This window comes from Cricetulus griseus, chromosome 2 (genome assembly GCF_003668045.3).
Source record: "Cricetulus griseus strain 17A/GY chromosome 2, alternate assembly CriGri-PICRH-1.0, whole genome shotgun sequence".
In the NCBI taxonomy this organism is placed as follows: Eukaryota; Metazoa; Chordata; class Mammalia; order Rodentia; family Cricetidae; genus Cricetulus; species Cricetulus griseus.
Genome location: NC_048595.1, coordinates 433289917 through 433311340, shown reverse-complemented (window position 1 = coordinate 433311340; position 21424 = coordinate 433289917). Strand labels below are relative to the sequence as shown.

The 21424-nt window shown below is 40.1% G+C and overlaps 1 protein-coding gene across 3 annotated transcripts in view; it reads left to right on the top strand.

The window, feature by feature from the left end:
- Dock10 (dedicator of cytokinesis 10) overlaps positions 1-21424 on the top strand; it is a 245931-nt gene that overhangs the window by 65705 nt on the left and 158802 nt on the right. The window contains exon 1 of one of the 3 annotated variants that reach the window (XM_027397357.2): positions 18206-18292. The exons of the other annotated variants lie outside the window; for them this stretch is intronic. Coding sequence (XP_027253158.1) covers positions 18206-18292 — 87 coding nt within the window. Of the gene's footprint in view, positions 1-18205; positions 18293-21424 lie in introns of those variants that run through there. 3 annotated transcript variants of the gene reach the window in all.

Below are 21424 nucleotides of genomic sequence, written 5' to 3'. Positions count from 1 at the left end.
AGTTCAGGAGGAAAGCTGAGCAGGGAGGAGGTATGCTAACCTGTGACACCAAAGGGCCTACAGTTATTCAGTGGTTCTGTCACAGGGCTTGCTTAAAAGAAATATGCCCTAGTTCTGCTCTAAAACAATGTGACTTTTCCATCCATATTCTCACACTCTTTTTTTTTCCTTTAACATATCATATTTTTTCATGATGGCTGCCATCTTTTGTTCCATTGTTGCTTATGTCATCAGAGATTGTTGAATTTTCAGTTGAGACTGTATGAATCCCTTTCTTTCATTTTGTTCAGAGAGTTAAGTGAAGAATGTCAGATCTATAAATAGCAGCTGACTGTTGTTCAAGGAATTGGAGATAGTTACTTTGAACTGTGGGCATATGAGCCAACAGATATCTGGGAGTACTTGTTTGTGGAAAAAATGGGAAATAAAATATTATCATCAAATGTCTCATTTTGCACCATTAAGATAAAAACAATTTACAGGACACAATAAAAACGGCTAGACCCTCCCCCAAAAGTTCCCCTTCAGATCTGTTTTTAGGAAAGGGCTGCTTGCTACAGCTGTAGTTAAACTTAATATGGATCTCCAAGATGTTACATGACTGTCTTAAAGATGGAGATTGGCAGAAGAGTCAGGAATGTTGAGTGATTATCACCCAGCAAACCCAAAAGCATAGAAAGAAATCTGTTACTACCTTTCCAGAGAATGCCTGCTGCTTCGTACAGCTCACATGTCAAAAACTCACTAGACAAAAGCAAAGAGCCCAATCTCAAATTGAGATACGTGAGAAATAAAGAAATAGAAGTGGGCATTGCCTAAGATTCACAGATGATGTCCGATTCTCAGTAGCCCTAAGCCTTATCAGTTTGGCGAGTCCCCCTGACATTCTCTATCTGCCTCTGGTCTAAGTGTGGGGTATTCTAGCTGCAAGTATATAATGTGGCTGACTTGCTGTCAGTCAAATGCTCAAGGTTTGTTTGTTGCTTTGAATCTGTTAGCATAATGTGTACTCAAAGAATGGCCTTAATGTTCTAATATGTGTGCCATGTAGCCATGTGTGGAATAAAGATTCCACTGGAACATTGCATGCATTGGCCTGGCAATCATATTTTTAAGTGGAGTCATATGTACACAGGAAAAGCCATCTGTTACTTTAGTTAGCTGGCTCCAGTGCCTGCCCTGCTTTGATTTGCCTCGTGCTGAGATTAATATTTTTTGTGCTTTTATGATTCAAAGGCTTAAACTACTTAGATTCCCTAAAGATTACATTCTCATTCTTATGCTCATTTTAAAATACTACATGTGGCTTATTTTGATCATGTGACTTATTTTGGTGGTAAACGAATTGTTTTCAGTAGCTTTCTCCTTGACATTTTTTTTCCACCTGCTTGATTTCTGAGCAAATGCTGCCTTGTGCACACAATTCATGGTCCTAATTCACATTGTCTTACTTTGTCAGTCACTGGGTGATTCTCCCCACTTCCAAAGCTCAGATTCACAGAATTCTCCATTCAGAATTCAACTGTGAGTTCACTAACATATGCTCACAAAATGCATAGTAAGTATCAGAGAACAGAAGTTGCAAAAGCATAGGAAAATCAACATAAATTCTCATGTTTCCCTCTTTTTAATGCTTATTAAGATATAACAGCAGGGAGCTGCAGAGATGGCTCAGCAGTTAACAACCCTGGCTTGTCTTCCAGAGGGCCTGGTTTCAATTCCTAGCACCCAAATGGTGCCCTCATTTGTAACTCCAGTTCTAGGGGATCTGATACATTCTTCTTATTGGTTAACCCATCTCTAAGGAAGATCAATACTCCCCTTTCCATAGTTTTTAGTTGCCTATAGTTCTTTGTCTAGGGGTCGGACCCTGTTATATTTCCCCCTTCCTCAGTAGCAAGTCTATTGGTGTTGGCATTGCTCAGGTCTCCTTTAGGCAACCATATTGTTATAGTATCATGGGTATAGTAGCTTCCATGTCATTTTCTCCTTTTTAGTTTGTTTGTTTGTTTGTTTGGTTTTTGTGTGTGTGTATGTATGTATTTGGCCTTGAGAATTATACTCAAGAATTTATAGTTCCTTGTTCAGTCTTATGTGAAACAGTCCGTAACAAAAATGGTGTCATGTATTTAATATATTTGGAGTAGCATATTATCAAGTAAGATTACATCTTTTAATGAATAAAACACTAAGGGGACCATGACTCTGAGGAGGTACCATCCATCTATATTTTAAGTTGCTTTCATATTATATATCAGAGAAATGTAAGGCCTTCAGAAATAGCTTTGACAACAATTTGGAGGGAAGGAGAGCACAGACAGCGGATGGTGCCCAGGCTAAGCACTTGGAAATGTTGGTCAAATATCTGAAGGCGTCTGACTGTCTGTTGTCCCCACTGCATTGTGGTGGGATAATGTTAATCAATTAGTTCAATTCTGCCATAGGTAGTAAGTAATTGCACTCACTGGAAGCCACAGTAGTCTATTAATAATGCATCCTAATTTCTAAAAGTAGCATTTCTCTTGGCTCTTAGCAAAGCTGGTTTCTGTTCTTTGTTTTTGTTTATAAAACTCATGATTGAAGTAGAGTTTATGTGCATCTCATTAGTGACCTTATGAGATGAAAATATACAATTATGAGTAATATTTCTGACCTTTTCTATATAAAATTAGCACAATTCAAGTTTCTTTTTTAAGAATGCTAAAATAACCCTTATGACATAGTGTTTTAGGATATAATATACCTGTAATATCAACATTTGAGTCAACACTCAAAGTCATAACCATTCTACATGTGAATACATTTCTGACCTTCTCACCACCAAATAGCACAACTTTACATTGTCCCAGAAGTACAGACCAAACAGGGTTCCAGGCCACTACACAGCTTCAACACCGCCTTTCCTGTCACAAGGTGAGATCAGTGTGGTCAGAAGTGAATGCAAGAGAACCTAGTCACCAGAGCTGTTAGGATTTAAAACAGTCTCTTTATGTTTGAATGCTAGTAACGAACTCACACATCCACAAACATGGGGGAACGAATACAACTATGGAACAGAGTTGAATCCCAGGCTGCCTGATTGTCATTTTCATACATAGTCATATTAAAGTTTCGCTGTAATTTAGTGACCCAAGTTCAAGGAAACAGTTAACCTCCTGAAAGATGCTACAATTCCATTGGCTGATGTCTGTGGAAAATTATTTCTGATGTTGTGTAAATATTAGGTTAAGGATTATATTTTAATTTCCAAAAACATTCTCTGACTTCTAATTCAAGATTTCTATGGGTGTTGGTGAATAAATAACAAGTTACAAAAACAGAGGGGAATGTGGTCATACATTATAGCTGACAATTTAAATTCATCGGCAAAAGGCCAAAGAAGAATGGATAGTATAGCACCCAAAGCAACAGATACTCTCAGAAGTCTGTTTAAAATAGAGAAGAAACCTCAGCTGCTACTGTAGAGTGCAGTGGAGAGAGTGGACTCAGAAGGCCAACTCTGCAGCTCAACTGAGTCAATAATTATTTTCCTTGCTGACCTCAGTACTTACTCGGTACTTACTAAACAACCAGGAAAACCTACCCATGCTTCATACCATTGAGTGGAGATTTCTCAGAGACCTAACAAACCCAAACCCACTTACCTAAACAGATACTGCTTTTTCCCTACTTCAAAAAAAAATCACTTTATGTGTTTATTTAAAGATGTGTTTCTCTAACTGATGTCCACAAGTATCTTGGTCATATTATCATGGAAAGTGACTCTGCAAGAGACGGCTACCATTGCTGGCTCTTGGAAAGGAACAAGTCACTATTAAAAAAATGCCGAGATCTTGCCCTGAAGTCTATCTCCTAGCCACCACGCTGGTAACAAGAGTCCCTTTGCTTTTGCACCCTTACAACGTATATCCTGTGTCTTTACTAAACTCCTGCAATCAAAATGTTGCTGTTCCCTTCTTTTACAAAAATATTTAAAATTCTATATAACCCAGTTATTTGCTATATGTAGGGGCTGCAAACCCAGTTCTTAAAACTGTGTGGCACAGAACAAGTATTGTGACCCTTGGCATATTCCGAGAACACTAGCCTTTAGAGTCAGGAGGACTCTTGTGAGTTCATGGTGAGCATGGGCAATGTAGGGAATACTACAAGGATATTCCAAAGGCAAAATGTGTAAAAGTAAGTGTGGGAAGCATCATATACTATACACTCCACGAATCTTGTTTGCATGTTGGAAATGCACAGCTCTGGGGAACTCTGCACCAATGAGACCTGGTTAGTTATGCTCAGGCTAAAGTTGCTCAAGTTTAGTTGACTTTGTGAATCTCCTGAATCTTAAGACATTAGGGAACACTAGAAACAGTAAGAAAATACAAAGATACTGACCAGAGGGGATGCTCCTTACAGCTTCTGAACTGGGAATGGAGCATTGAAGCCCTTCTTTCTAAAGGAAAATTGCTACAATAAGAGGGGTGGCTAAAACAAAAAATATCACATCATTAAAGGTTATGCAAATGAGAGGAGGAAATTGAAAATATCAAGCTTTATCTTCTCCAGCTTTATCTTCTAGGTGAAGGTAATGCCATGCACATGATAAAACCATGTAGAAAAAGATTTGGATATTTATGTTATGAACATTTGAAAGAAAATGTTAAGGCATCTTTTGTGGTTGATTTTTACTGTTTTGTAATGCAAATTTCCCCATCATAGTACTTCTATAACTCTCCCCTTTAAGCTCTGTGTGGGTAAAGAACTTTATCTTTCCCATTATCCTAAATATTTAGTCTAGTATCTGTGCTCATGGAGTAAACAAATGGCTGTAAACAGTTAATAATGCTTGCAAAGAAAAACCAGTCGTTTTGGGAGCCCATTCCACATAGAGCCAAGACACACAGGGAAGGGCCTAGGCCCTATCCTAAAGGATACGGTAGACTCTGATGACCCCCCCTATGGAAGGCCTCACCATCCAGGGGGAGCAGAAAGGATATGTGATAGGTAGGGTTTTAGATGGGGGAGGGTAGGGGAGGATGGGATGGAGAAGGGAACTGGGATTGTCATGTAAAACAATCTTGTTTCTAATTCAAATAAAAAAAAAAAAAAACACGAAAGAGAATCACAGACTAATTTCCCTCATGTACATAGATGCAAAAATACTCAATAAAATACAGGCGACCCCCCCAAAAAAAAACCTGTCATAGCTAATGTAAGAGTAATAATGAACCAGGAACTATGTCTAGGTGCTCAGATTGCAGCTGAAGTTCAGGGACAGCCTGGGAAGCTCAAAGAGGAAGAGAACCCCAGAAACAATGATGAAAAAGTGTGCAGAATTGGCAAGACTGCTTTGATATAAATTATGTCTCTGTATTTTTTTCATGTCCTTTTTTGGGGGGCCACAAACCTATAGAAGTGACAGTCTGGTGGTGTAAGGACACTCTGATGGTCCCAGAGAGGTAAAGGGATTGAGATGTCATCTGTAAGGACAATCAATGCACAGTGATCACAATAGGAAAAAGAAAGTGACTCTCCTAGCTCCCTTAGCCCTGTTGTGCTCTCCTAGAGACTTGAGGTTCTGGATTCCAAACCAGGTCTGCAGTAAGTTTTAGTAGTGATTGCACAAGGAGTCAATCCCAACAGCAGAGTCGGGTAACAATGAACACCAAGCACCTTCCAAAAGTACCGTTTTCCATGTGTCTGCTTCAGTTCTTCAGCTGTATTCAAGTTGAATGTAAGGATATTGCGTGTGTGTGTGTGTGTGTGTGTGTGTGTGTGTGTGTGTGAGAGAGAGAGAGAGAGAGAGAGAGAGAGAGAGAGAGTCTGTTTTGAGAAACCTGTATATTCAAATTTCATCAATATAATATGAGAAATTTAATTGAGTGTGAAAATAGGGCTAATATTCTTTCAAATGTTTTGCTTACAAACCTAATCAAAGGCCATGTCGTGTCAGAAAACACACCCGCATATTTCTGAATGAGCTCTAGCAGAGGACAAAGGTAACATCTTTGGGGACACACCATAGGGGCTGAGTATGTATAGCAAGGGCTTTTCGTTGGAAATTGTCTTTATTTGTTTTAACTGTCACCTGAAACTAAAAATGAGAACCAACAGAGGCTTTTGTTTCTCTGGGCATTAATTTACTTGAAAAAATGACTCATGTTGTATTATTAAAAACACACACAAAAAAAGTGGAATATCAAGGATGAAAAGGGCTTTAGGACAAAGCCATTCTTCCCAAGGTCATCCAGTGCAAAAGTAAATGGACTGGACCCATGCCCACCTTCCTGTGTATGTCACTAGTAGATTCTGCCTGAAACAAAAGAAGTGACTTATCCAAGGCAGTCTCCACACCATAGTTATGGCTGCTGAATCACATAAGTGAATACAAATTCCAGGCTGTTTTCTGAACATATACTCCTCAATGACTGGAAAAGCAAGAGGGATACCAATGTTAAGTCATGCCAATGAGCTTTTGATGCAATTTAGGTAACCAGTCTCCTTCCCAATCTATAACATTCTTGCAGTAGAGTGAACAGATTAAATGTCCCTTTGTCAGTGTACTTTAATACTTTTCCGTGTCCTTGGAAAGTTACGGAAAGAGCTTAGGGGAAGAAAGAAAATAAGGGTGCCATGCCCCCTCCACCCTTTGTCCTGTTCACAATGTCAAGTTGGTAATTATATGTTAGTCCTCATCACATGCCAGTAGACAACCCAGCACAGCTGAGACATAAAGACCACACTGTTTATTGCTCTGGGAATTCACAGACCTTGTTCAGGCAGGAAAAGAACTATGAAAAGATAAAACAGCATATGATAGTGGTTAAAGTGTGGCTTTCTTAACTTCCTTGCTATTTGAGCCTTTTGTGTGGGGGGTAAAGGGAGATGACAGAAATGGGATAATTGAAAACTTTTGTCGTTATGCACCCTGGGGATTTAAAAATGAAATGGTCAGTGTTGCAAGAGGCAATAAACAAAAGGAAGTCAGCTGTGGATGGTGTGAGTAGGCAGGGATAGACCGGCTACTTCATCACCTTGTCCCGTTCCTGTCACTGCCCCGTGCAAAGCACTTGGTACCCTTTTGGTGTCCCTACCTTCCCTTCCTTCTAATGGTCAAATGATAAATATCTAGGAGCTTCTGTAGCCCCTCCTAAACAAAGGCCATGGGTGCCCAGCTTCAGATCAACTCCTCAAAAGGGTTTTCTCATAGACATACTTGCAACTACCATTCATTGAGCATATTCTTAAATCCCAGGCACTGCGCTAAGTGTTCTCACTCACCAAGCCTCACAACATCTAGTAAAGTGGGTATCATGCCACTCAGCATGTTAGAGGGTGACTTATCCTGAGTGCCAGGATAGGCTCCAAAGCTACACAGAAAAACCCTGTCTCGAAAAACCAAATAAATAAATAAATAAATAAATAAATAAATAAATAAATAAAGAGACATATCCAACATCATCCAAATCACTAGCCCAAATGCTGTTATCATTGAAACACTGTGTCTGGATCCCGGCATGGGACAAACATAGGCTGCCTCCTTTCCTAGGGAAATTTTGCAGTGTCTGGAGATGGTTGGCTGTCTCATGGAATACAATCACATGGTTGGCAAGAGAGAGAGATTGCAAATGACATCTCACTGGAATAATGCAGCAAAATGTGTCCCTTAATCCTCCCAAAGTGCCCAGGGTTCTCCTTGACAAAGAATGAAGTGGTCCCAAATGTCAGTAGCCCAGTCTTAGAAACTGGGATTTAGATAATAACTTCGAGAGACGTGGCAAACATAGCAACCTGTATTGAGTTATATGCAGAGGAATGGCCCAAGCAAAGGAGATGAAGTGAAATCAGGGTTGGGTGGGGCAGATAAAAGGGGAATCTGGAAGTAGGTCTGAGGACCAGCTTCAGGTGGTTGACTTTAGACCAGGGATTTCTCCTCATTCACCTCAATGTACTGCATAATCCAACCAGTTAGTTAATGTCCCTGACTGAACGTGCATTAGGGAAAGGAAACATTTGGTTGTATAGTTGGACCTCAATCTAGCATAAATAAATCATTTGTATAGGGAGGTAGTCCCCATAGCAATACTACTGCCTAAAACATTGTTGGATGAACTAATTTCTTGATCACTGTTTCTTAAGGTGTGGTCTGTGCAGCATTTATAATGAACAGATGCTCTATGTAACAGCATCTAGATGCTCAGTGTAACAGCAGGTGACTGGGTCTGTATAAGACTACTGAGGCCTGAGGTTGGAATCCACTATTTCATCACCTTTCTGTGTGGTGTCAACATATACCGGAGAATTTTCTTTGGCTTCCATTGCAATAGTGACCTCAAAGCCACGACTCTGCACTTGATTGAGAGTGTGTGTGTCGGCGGGGGGTGGGGGTGGGGGTGCGTGTGCAGTTATGGAGACCACAGGTCAATTCTTGCTGGCTTCCTCAATTGCTTTCCAAGTTATATTTTCAAAGAGACTTTCCCTGAATATGGAGCTCACTGACTAAACTAACTGTTGCCAGTTAGCCCCAGGAGTCCTCTTGTACCTACCCCTGTTGCTGGGATTACAGATGAATTCTGCTGTGCCAAATTTTTGTAAGTGGATACTGGAGGTCTGAACTCAGGTCTCCAAGGTCAAATAATGAACACTTTACTGACTGGGCCACCTCCCTATCCCCTGCCCCTGATTTCTTAAAATGTATTCTTTTACAATAACAAAGATTATCTGAGAATAATATATATATATATATATATGCAATATTCTATAAACAAAATTTCCACTGAGACTTGATTTCATTGTGTACAATATGATTCTTAGAATCATTATCAAAGAGTAGGCAACATTCCTATTGGAAGTTATCAGTAGGCATGGTCACAGGATACCAATTTTAGGTGCTTACTTTGTTTTAAATGGAAAGGACTCTGATCTGTAGTGAACGTTGCTAGCAGTAGAAAGCTGGAGTGGGGTTCAAGCCAGTACACAAAGAGACACCTCTGTCTCTGTGGAAAATCCCAGTGCATGGCAGTCTATGTCTAATAAAAAATTGCTTTAATTCCAAGTTCGTAAGCCCAATACAGCTGAGGCTGTATTTGCATTTTTTCACCTGACCGTCTATGAAAAAATCATTTGCTCCAACTGAGAATGTCTTTCAGTTCTTTCTCTAAAGATAGAGAAATGAGACTATGATGAAAAATGCATTGCCTTTGCAGACAGTACATTGCTCAACCCTCATCAGAGAAGCTGCCTCTTGTGGTAGAAGACAGTTAACCCAGATACCCACACGTGTTCAACCTACAGAGAGTAAGAGACATCAGAGTGATGAACTTTAAATGTGATATCTGTTAAAATTTTTGTTTAAATTAGAAATAAAGAAGAAAAGAGGCGGATGAGACATGTTAACCAGCTTATTATTAGACCCGGCACCCGGCAGAGTAGGGAGACTGAGAGAGAAGAGGAACAGGGTAAATGGCTGACCGCCATGGCCAGTCACGAAAGAGAGAGAGAGAGAGAGAGAGAGAGAGAGAGAGAGAGAGAGAGAGAGAGAGAAGTGTAGAGAGTATAGAGAGATGAGATAAATGGGCAGGGATTAAAGGGGTCCTCTGCACCCGCTGCAGGGTACTGCCTGTTCTGCCAGGTAACAGGGACAGGCCAGCATAATGCCTGAACTTTTCAATGTCTACGTCTCATTCCTCACTTCCAGACTCAAATACCTATGAGGAAAGGGATGCAAAAAGATCATAAGAGCCAGGGGTGGTGGATGACTATGAGGAAACTGTCTTCCAGACACAACAGGGCAAGGGAGTATATTAACTCATAGACTGTGATCATACATACAAGACGTACACAACCTCAATGTGACAAAATTCCAACGTGGAGGAGGGGAAGAGGGCATGAAGTTCCATTCCTAGATGAAGAGCCTCTTCATTAGATTGCTGCTGGAAGAAAGACAGTCTGTTTTCTTCAATGGAATGACACCTAGTAGACCAATGACATTCCAGAACAGATTTCACCCGCAAGAGTAGTCAACCTACACAAACGGGACTAGATAGATGCTTAACAGAGAGGGAGAGACCTGGACAGGGACAGGAACAAATGGATATTTGTTGGTTGGGTGGGTAGGAAGGTGGGAGGGGATCTGGGAGGAGTTGGGGGAGATAGGTAAAAACAATCAAAATACATTGTATGAAAATTTCAAAGAATAAACAAAAACATTATGAAAAATAAAGAAAGCGTCTAACTTGGAGGGATTTCAAGGTTCTTTTCCAAGATGAAGGGGGAGGGAGAAAGAGAGAGGGGTTGATAAATAGGCAGAATATATGTGTTCAACAAACAGCTATTTTTTTAAAAAAAATTTTAGGCCATAGAAGAAAATGTGTATTGTTTTTGGAATAAAATGTAATGGAAAATAATACTGTGGTCAAGTAAATAGCAGCACAGTCCCGCATCAGCAGAGGTGTTTTCAAAGTTGCCATCTTTTCATTGTTGCTCTGCCCTGGCATCTGAGGATGGAGGCAAATGAGAGTGATTTAGATTCTAGTTTCTATGATAACAAATGGTTGGCCCTTACAATACTCTCATTTTCAGTAACACCAGACTAATGCTGGGCACATTTAAATAAACATGACTCCTTAAAGCCAGTTGTTATCCACAGGATGTCAGCCCCACTCTTTATAATAAAGCTTTGAAAACTTTAAGATTAATATTTAATGAACTCTAAAATCACAATTTTTTAACAGCATGAGATTTATAGTAAAATGGATAAATCTACTGTGTTATTTCTAAGAGGGAAGTCTGTGACCAATGAGGAAGTGCATGATTGAAGACATGTAATCCTTTCTCTGATTGCTATTCCATTCTAAAACAGGATTAGGAACAAGTTCCTTGTCTTCACTATGCTCTATCCCATTTGACCATGACTCAGAATTTTTACCTGCTCAATGATAGTTTGAATAGGTAAAATGGAATACATATCAGAATGTAACTGGATGGGTTACTGTAAATTATTTTAATGCAATGAACACATGACAAAAAATCATCACACAAAAGTGACACACAATAAGCCAAAACACTGCTGCCCCACATACAACATCTTGTCAAAATTCTCATTAGGTGTGATGCATATTGTAGGGTACTCTATCCCAGGAAGGCACAAAATATTTTGTTATAAAATCAATATTATCTATAGGAGAAGTGCACTAAAAGAAAAAACAAACAAACAAACAAAAACATTGTTTTCTACAAATGCTGCCCACTGAAAGCATTGTGTGTAGAAGTGGGGTGGGGTGGAGAGGTCTCTACAACCATTGGTAACTCAGAACTGTGAAAATTGGCTGACTTTTCACACAAGAAGAACAGACTTGAGTGCTAGTAACTTCTGTCTGGGCCCAGGCTCCAGTGAGACCACAGAGGGTGAGGAAGTACTGCCTTCTTGCTTGGTTTCCTCTAACTGTGCTTCGTGGTGGTAAGCAGTGCTTGCAGGTGCTCCAAGGAGCAAACTCACTTTTTTCCTGCAAACAAAAAGCAAAGCAGTGAGCTCCCTGCAGGCAAAGGGAAAATCAACCGGAAACAGAAGGAGGAAAGAAGAAAACAAAAATACAAGATAAGCTCCTTAGCCATTCCACAGCACTAAGGAAGTCAGCAGCAGCTTCTGAGAAGCCCAAACAAATGATAATACAAACAGCATGAAATACAGATGAGGTGGGCAACACAAGTGAAAGTATTGCTAACGTGTTCAGAAGCAGGTTTGCAAACCTGTGTGGCCTCATGTGTACACAGACAACCCTCAGGCCCTAAGATTTCAGTTCTAATTTTTTTTTAGTCATTTTTAGGAAGTGGATTCACAGACATTATCTATGAGATGTAATCGAGTTTCTGTCCAATTTTAGGCTCAATGATGATGTGACTAGCAAATTGGGTAGCCGGGATAACTGAACGCAATTGTAATCAAACGTTTTAAAACATAATTCAGTGTGTGAAAGGGGTTCTCCTGAAAGCTTCTAGCTCATTGTCTTTGTTGTCTGCTTGTATATATTTGATTGTCCCTAATGTTTCATTTCCTCTCTTCCAATTTTGCTTCTTTCTGTCATACCCTTATTTTTCTCACCTTTATTTCATTGGGTTGTTTTGCCAGTAAATGATCCACAGACTCAATTTCTAATCACTCCCACTCATTCTCAACTCAGCAGAAACCTGGATCCCACCTAACAGCTCGGTGGAAACCACGTTCAAAGGGCAAGTGTTTTTCCCATCGGCACCTCCTTCGCAGTGTATTCTTAAGTTTAAAAATACTTTGAAAAGTTAAACATGCAAAAGGTCAGACCATAGCCGAGGTGGATGATACCCTTACGTTGTTCCAGTAATGCTTTAGCTGGCTCTTGGGAACCTATTCCTCATGCTGGATTGCCTTGCCCAACCTGAATACAGGGTAGGGTACTTGGTCTTGTTATGCAGCTTGATATGCCATGCTTTGCCCACGGGAGGCCTGCCCCTTTCTAAGCAAATACAGAGGATGGGTGGATTGAGGAGGGCAGGGAGAGGGAGTGGGAGGGGAGGAGGAAGGAGAGGCTGTGATCAGGATGTAAAATAAATAATTAATAAAAAAAAAGATGTTCCGTTAGGAAAATCAAACACTAATCTTTTAGTGCTAATGTGACAGGTGTTTGAAGTTATGAATTAAGGTTGTATAATGACTACTTCTAAATGTCAATTTGCCATAACCAAAAGTAAAGAGTACAAGAGCCTATTGGAAGAAATTATCTAGATTGGGTTGGCCTGTGGGTATGTCTGTGAGGTCTTGACTTAATTAAGGTGAGAAGAGTCACTGTGTGGCACACCATTTCATGGGCTGGACCCTGAGCTGTATCAGGGAAGAAAACTGTGAGAGCATTAGCAGCAGCAAGCAGGCAGCCTGGGCACACTTGTTTCTCTCTGCGCTTGACTGTGGGTATGATGTGACTAGCTGCTTTGAGTTCCTGCCTTGACTTCCTCTCAGTGACAGACTAACCTGGAGTCATAAGCCACATAAACCCTTTCCTCCCCTGTGTTGCTTTTGGTCAGGGTATTTTATCACAACAACAGAAACCAAAATACAATGGTTACTAGTCAGAGGGCCTGAAAATATAAGAATTTTGTGGATTATCCTAGAAGAATAAGACTGCCCTCCCAAAGCCTCAGACTCCCCAGCATCCTCCTGTTTTAGAACAAGAGAAGCAGAAGATGCATTAGAAAGATGAACCACAACAGGAGCCAGTGGACTTTCCATTGTAAGAGGGGTTCAACTTCTTCTGACTTAGAAAAGAACCTTTAGCCAAGGAATGTAGGCAGCCTCTAGAAGCTGACCACAACCCCTGTGTGACAGACAGCAGAGATATGGCCACTTCAGGCCTCCAATGGCAAGAAATGAATTTGCTGGCAACATTCCATGAGCTTGGAAACAGATTCTCCCCCAAGGGGCTTGAGAAAGGCCACAGAACTGTTGACATCTGATTTCTGCCTCGTAGGATTCTAAGCAGGGGTTGGTAAAAATCCTATGTGCTCAGATTTTTATTTCATTTTTGAAAACTGTGAGATAATAAGTAAGACTTGATTTCAGTCTCTAAGTGTGTGGCAACTTTTTTTACAAGAGCAATAAAAAACAAAGACAGATTGCTAGCATTTTTCTGAAATTTCTGACATCTTAGTATTCAGATTCCTAGTCCTTGTAAAGCATGGTTTAGACTGTCTTAACTTCCAAACATTACTGGAAATTGAAAATGACTGTGAATGCATACACAAGAATGCATATCCCTGAGAGTTTCTTACTTTTCGCATGTCTCTGTGTATGTGTTTATTAATTCTTTGAGAAATTCATGCAGTGTATTTTAATTCTATCAACCACTTCCCCCAGCTCTGCCTTGATCCATCTCCCTTTTCTACCCACTCAGTTTTTAATCCTCTTTTTCAAAACCCCATGAATTCCCATTCACTCTTGGAAATGTGGCCTTCCAATGGAGCACAGTGAGCATACCAGGGGACATATATGCCTTTAAAGAGATCTGATTCTTCTGTTAGAAGTGATTAGCTGCCAGGATCTTCCAATCTAAGGGTAGGACTTTGTGGCAACTTTTCTTTCTATGCTTGGATTTGGTCTGGCCTGACAGGGCTTGTGCATGCTGTGGCAACCACTGTGAGTTCCTGTGTGTGACTGCCCTGCTGAGTCTAAAAAATGCTATTTTTTTACACTCAGGCTCTTGCAATCTTTCTGTCCCCTCTTCCACCATGGTATCTGAGCATTGTGAGCAAGGGTTACGACAGCTATGTCCCATTTAGGGCTGAGAATTCCTCAATCTCTTATTCTCTGTACCTTTACCAAGATCTGTCAATTACTACCTACAGGAAAAAGAAGCTTCTCCAGCAAAGGTTGACAGATGCACTATTATATGGGTACAAAATGATGGGTCATTGGGAGTTTGTTTAATACTCTTGTCCACTTAACAGAGTAATAGTAGTAAGTTTTCCCGTAGGGCTCAAGATCTGTCTAGCCACAGTTTCTTCGACATACAACAGTATAAAGCAGGTCTTAAATCCAATCAGAAAGTGTTTGGTTACTCCCATGATATTTGCACCACTATTGCCCCAGTGGGCTTGGCTTCTCTTGCCAGGCTAGTCATTACTGTAGTTCACATGGCTCAGCATTCATAACACCTGCCAGCACTATGAAAGCTGGCCAGCCGGGAAAGAAGCTCCAGGTGAATACAAGCTTAATTTCTCCATGTCTTCTTATGACTTGTGTATGTGGCATCTTTGGCAATAGCATCTTTTCATCAAGTTCTGCAAGGTAACTAAGAGTAATGGCAATGAACTATAATGTTTGGGTGTCTACAGGAACTCAATAGTCAACAACTCCATTCCTGGAAATGGTTTTTTTGTTTGTTAACCTCTGGTGCCTAGTAGGGGAATTTTTACCTTATTATAGGGTAATTCCCTTTAATTCCCTTTCATATATGTTCATGTGTGTGTCTTTTAGGAAGCTCCAACAGTAGTAGGTTTACATATGACTTTTTCAAAATTCCTTTAGTATTTCTTACCTCTCCCCATATTCTCTCTTAGATCCTGCCCTCTCATAACCTACCCCAATTTAGCCCTTCCTGTTCCATTCTTCCCCTTTAACCATTTATTCCACCATCTTATATATCCCCTCCAGGAAAGAACCCCCCAACTCCTAGCTAATTTTCTGAATTCTATGGGTATGCCAAGTAAAACGTGTTATTTCTGAAGATTCAAAGCTAGCATCCATAAACAAGAGACAAGGTGTGAAGTTTGTCTTTCTAGGTCTAGGTTATCTCACTCAGAATTAGTATTTCCAGTTCTATCTGTTCACCTGCAAATGTCATAATTTTGTTTTAGCTATGTCTTATGCTATAGCTCTTCTCAGGCCCTAGATCTATCCCTGCCTCAGGTGCCACAAAACCTTATTTATATACTTCTTGCCAGAACATCTGGGCTCTGCACTGGGGTGGTAATCACTGTAGCATCTTAGTATTTTCTGAATTGCCTTCCATCTGTCACATTCAGAACAACTTTAGGATTATGTTCTCTATTCTATGTTAGTGTCTTCAAAACTTAATTTATATTTGAAACCTCTCATTGAACTCTATCCATGACTTTTCTTTTCATTTCTCCAACCTGGCTCTGTCCTGTATTTTAGGGATATACCATCCTCTATGTTCTTGACACAGCATTCAGCATTGAACATTCAATGTAAATAAAGAAATCCTCTTTTCTTACTGCCCTGTAATAGGATTCATCTCTCTGATAGCCAAACTCAGGAACCTACAAGATTTCAATCCTAGACATTCTACTAACTGGCTTTGGGACTCCTGTTACTATGGTTCCAACTATCTTCCTGTGTAAGACTAGGGTGAAAATAGCAATAATAACAAACTTACTTCATGTTCAATTTGTTAGAGTTTAACTAGGCACTTGGGTCAATGCCCAGCACCTACTGTCTATTCAACAAATTCCTTCCATTATTTTCTGTTTGGTTGCTAAGTCCTTCTTCATAGCCTCCTTAGAGTCAATGTTGTAGATTGATACAAATCCTTGGGAATTTACTCTCTGCAACCTATTTGGCCAGAAGCTGCCCAGTGAGGATTCTAAAATACCATCTTATTTATTGTTTAGAAATCCCTCAGTAGTCACTATTATTTTCAAATACAGTAGAAACTTTCATGATGTTGACATTCAGAGCCATAAAGGAACAATCACTGGTTTCAATTTTCAGCCCTCCACTCCTACTATTTAACTCTTAGCTGTAGGTAAATTTGATTTCCAGCTTTTTCCTAATATTCTGCTTTGCTTTAACCCTTAGCCTCTACATTAACTAATAACTGCACTTATGATATAAGAGACAAAATAATATTTTGACTTTTTAAAAACACTATCTCAGTTATCCTTACAATTTCTACAAAGTAGTGACTATGACACGTCTGTTTTCTAGGCAAGGAAAGGAGACCTAAAAAGGGTGAGCAATTAGCCAAGAAAGATCAGTCTCTTGACACTAACCATTTTCCCCATGCCGATCATACTAAATGTCTTTACCTGCGAGATTTGCTCCCTGGTACTAACCTTCTTGATACTCATCTATTATCCAAAAATTCCTTAAAAATGACATTTCTAAGCCGGGTATTGGTGGCGCGCGCCCTTAATCCCAGCACTTGGGAGGCAGAGGCAGGCGGGTCTCTGTGAGTTCGAGGCCAGCCTAGTCTCCAGAGCGAGTGCCAGGATGGCCTCCAAAGCTACACAGAGAAACCCTGTCTCGAAAAACAAAAACAAAAACAAAAACAAAAATGACATTTGTATATAGTTCTCCCAAGCTTCTCCAAACTAGTGGGATCCTCTGTCCAACACCGCTTCTTAAAACTACAGGAAATGCCACACATTTCTCACAAAGCCCAACAATGCTCAAAAATAGTACTTAATCAATTCTGATCACATACTGAAACCACGTTTCTCCTCTGATGAACTTGACAGTGACTTCTTGTTATTGGGCCATTATCAGGTTTATGTTTATCAATGATTCTTGCTCGCTGTCCTCATTATTTTCATCTTCCAATATAGTTTTGAAAAGGGGACTTAGAATGCGACAAGATGCCCCAGGATGCTAGTGGTGCAGCTTTTAGAGCTCCCTCATGGTTCCATCCATGGGCTATGCTCTCCTGGGCAATTGGGCTTCCCCTCCTTTTCAATCACCATGTTGTCTGTCTAGGGGACATCCCCAGATGCTCTTTGGTAATACCTCTTTTTAAGGAAAGCTGTGTTTAACACCCAAAAGGATAGAGAAATGAGGCACTCAATTTTTTTTTTTTGCCTCAGGCTGGGCATTGAAATCCAGCCTCACACATACATTGCAAGAGTTCTTCCACTGAGCTACAACCCCAGCAAAATGATCCAGTTTTAGATTGCAGAAGCTGAGGCTTGGGAGGGACTCCAGGATTTAGGGCTGTGGCGCCTAAAGAGGAATAGAAGACAGACTATATGCAAAGGCGAGAAAGAGAGGAAGTTGCTTAGGAGTTTCTTGAGATTACTGTGTGCATCTCATAAAGTGCTTTGCCTATCGTCTAAAACCGTGAGACAGGAATTCAGAGTTCCATAGTTCGGAAAACCCACAAGTGCATTTCTAGAGTTATGATCCCTGCCAGGCTTGGCCAAGTTTCTGAACACTTGACATCGCTCCAGTGAGTGGGTCCATAGCTGCCTAAGCAACTATGATTGAAATATAAGAAGTTGCAAAACACTATTTTCAAACCTGGAAATAAAAATAAATCTTAACCCCCCCCCCAAATTACATGATGCATTGGCAGACTCCTAACATCTCGTCCTAGCATGGGTCTGCTCATCTAATAGGTATCAATGGTTTACATCAAGGGTGGGTTCTGTTAGAATCATTCATACAAATGATCAGTGGTCTGTGTTGTCGTCTTGCATGGAAGCAGACAACAGGCTACTGAGGACCTGTGCACGAAAGCAGCAGTTCAACAGCTGGTAGTTCGCCCTTCACAGGAAGCGGTGACTTGTGGGTTTGCCTTTCCTTTCTGTTGAGTTATATAGATGCAGCACGAACACTTCCCTTCTTAGGGGAGCAGAGAGATTTGTTCAACCAGCTTGGCGAAGGCTGGAAGAGAAAACGTCTCAGGACATCGGGACTTTTCAAGTATTTTATGATTCAGTATCAAGGCATATGATGAGCTTCCGAGGAAAGGAATTTTGGAAGAAGAAGCGGACAGTGAAGAGAGTGAACCCAGAAGGAATCCACAGGGTTAGTGCTGTAGGTATCTGAGCAAACTTCTCATCTTATCTCCCATGTTTTCTCTGAAAAACTGTGCTTTCAGAATGGGTTTCTACCATGAGTTGCTGGACAAAGGTGCTCTATACAACAGTGTATTACATTTGGCCCTTTTAAAACTTAAGTATTTATTTTAAAAGTCACCTTGTTTTCAATTTTTATGTAACTGACACATACTGATGCTGGATTTAATCTGAACATTACAAGAGTAATCGGAATTTACCTAGGGCGATCCTAACATTTATGTATTATTGTTTCTGAAATTCCTTCTCTTAGTTCTATTTGTTTGCTTTGAGATTTATGTTTTGGTTTGAGTTTGGGGTTTATATTTCTGAGACAGAGTCTCACACGGTAATTGAGACTGGCCTGCAATTACTATGGAGTCCAGACTGACTCAGGCTCCCATCAATCCTCCTGCTTTGGCTTCTGAGTAGGGGATTACAAGTGTGAGTTGTATTTTCTACCTACCCTCTTTCTCAAAGAATAGTCTGAAGTTCCCTAAGTTATGACTCCAATGTACTCATTTGTTTACAGCTATATTTTCTTAAACATTGATGCTTTCTTTTTATCATGTACCACTAATTTAACATTCTTAGAATAATTCAACCTATGAAGGGAAGTGTAAAGAGTTTCATCAACAGAGCCAAGGAAGATTATAAAAGGTCAGAAAGATTTTATTTTATTGTGAAAATGGTTCTTCCTTTTTGTTCTTGCAAAATGAAAGGAAAACTATGGACAGACACATGTCCTTACAGATACCCATCTAGAATTCTGTAGAACTCAGTGGTAGCCAATCGCCGGAGCACCTCCTATATCAGGGAGGGTTCACTTGATGTGGCAGAGGCTGCAGCAATGTCATTGAGTAGCTCGTTTTAGAAAGTTGATCACTTCACAGAGTTGATCCAGTTCTGTGTGACCTCTTCAGAGCAGTCCTCAACCTCAAAATTATGGTCATTTGGAGTCTGAACATTCTTATTGTGGGGGTTCTTCTACACATTATAAGACATTTAGCAACTTCCCTGTCCTTTCTTTATGGGGTCTTGATGGCAGTTGTTCTGAAAGGCAACTCGTATTAAATGTCCTTGTTGACAACTGCTTTTCAAGGAGTTGTAAACAAAACAGGACAACAACAAAAACCTGATAAAACTCTTTACTAATACAAATATCTAAGTTTAAAAACAGATGTGACTTCTAATCACACAGACACAGACACACACACACACAAACACACACACACACACACACTATATATATATATATATATATATATATATATATCTTTCCTTATATAATGGTTTCCTTATTTAATGGCTATTAAAAAGGAACCACATTTATTTGCTAATAAATAAATTTTTTTGTTTGTTTTCTGGCTTGTAAGATTGGCAGTGTACAATTTGTTCAACTTCAATCTCAGTAGTTCATATCTGTGTTAGGCAAACACAAACAATCATGTCCCTTGGCATTGTTCCTCAGGCATGTGGCCTGGGTTTGCCCCAGAATTTGCTCTGCATTGCCAGAAATGTGTTCTCTTGACCAGCTCAGCAAAGGCCTCCTCAGTTGTTTCTCTTTAATCTTCTAAAGAGTAAAATTGTTTCAAAAATTCTCTTGGTGTGTGATGGTTTCAACCTTCAGACCAGGAAGCCTAATTCTCAGGCTGTAGTTCTCTCAGTATTTAGAAACACTGTGGGTTATGTCACCATGAGATTTACTTTTTGTTTCCACTAAAAGAGACAACACACAGGAGAATAATGAGTCTATCTTACATCCACCACACATACAGTATGGGCAAGAGGACAGTCCCTAGTGTTTCACGGAATAATGAAGCTAATCACTCTATAAATTATCTTAATTGAATTTGAACGTATTGCTACTGAGTACTATGGGAGAAGCAGCCAATGAGGACCTGGTGTTTTCCCACAGCATTCAGTGGCAATGCATTCAAATTTAATTAAGATCATTCATACAGTGATTAGCTTTCTTCTGTGGAAGGCACTAGGGACTTTCCTGCTACACTTGCCTGGTTTTGGTCCGCCAAAGATAGGGATATCTACTTCCACAGTCTTTCTCTTCTATTGAGTAAAGAATTATTCAGTCTGTCCTCAAGTATTACCCCAAGATGTGTCTTTCATTTTGAAAAACTTCAGAAAGTGAAACAAGTAATTAGAGTGGGCACATGAGACAGACACCTCAGGGTCAGCCAGACTCTTGCCCTCTCTGTACTCACGTGCAGATTATTTAAATCACTCTGAACTTCTGTTTCCCCTCTGAGATATGTTTCTGTAACACCCATCCCATCTTAAGATCGCTCGTTAGAATTACATGTATGCCTTCTGAGCCTAGTTTGAAAGCTGCAAAAGATAAAATGATTATTCTTTAAGTATGAGTGTTTCCAAGAACAAGAAAAAAAAAGGACACAATTGCAATACAGGTTTCTTCTAGGTGGCTCAGTTGCAGCCACAGGGTGTAGGGGATTCTGTCGTGTGGGAGGAGCAATTTTGATAACACAGCTACTCAGTAAATACACAACTGGATTGTGTTGACTCTCTGGTGCTCCAGGGTTCCAAAATTCTGTGTGCGGATGGGATGGGCCTTGCCTCAGAGTGTGCCATGTCCTCTAACTATGTATGCTCAGGTTAGCAGAAGCCTACCAAGAGTCAGGTAGAACTTTCTACCACAGGTTTATCTAAGCTTCTAAACATTCAACTACACTCCTAGATTGCTCTTGGTGCCTCCTGAAGAGGTGGTAACAAGAATGCAAATCAAGTGACAGAGTTCCCCAACAAAGACATAAAGTCATGCTAGGGAACTAAAAACTGTATGACTTTACATTGTTTTAATTATTTTCTATGTTGTAGTGAAAGGAAGATAATGATTATTGGATATAATTACCACAATTTCTGCCCCCACCAACACCATAATAATCATGAGGGCATTAGCACCACATTCAACCCCTGCCCTCAGGCAAATTTAAAATTTACTGAGTTTCATAATCATCTAGAATACTTATTCAGAACCAGGACTTTCTGACACATGTGCCTTTCAAATTTTATACTCTCTTGACCCAGACTGGCAGTCTTTGTGCATTCTGAATCCTTCAAGTGCTATTTAAAGCTG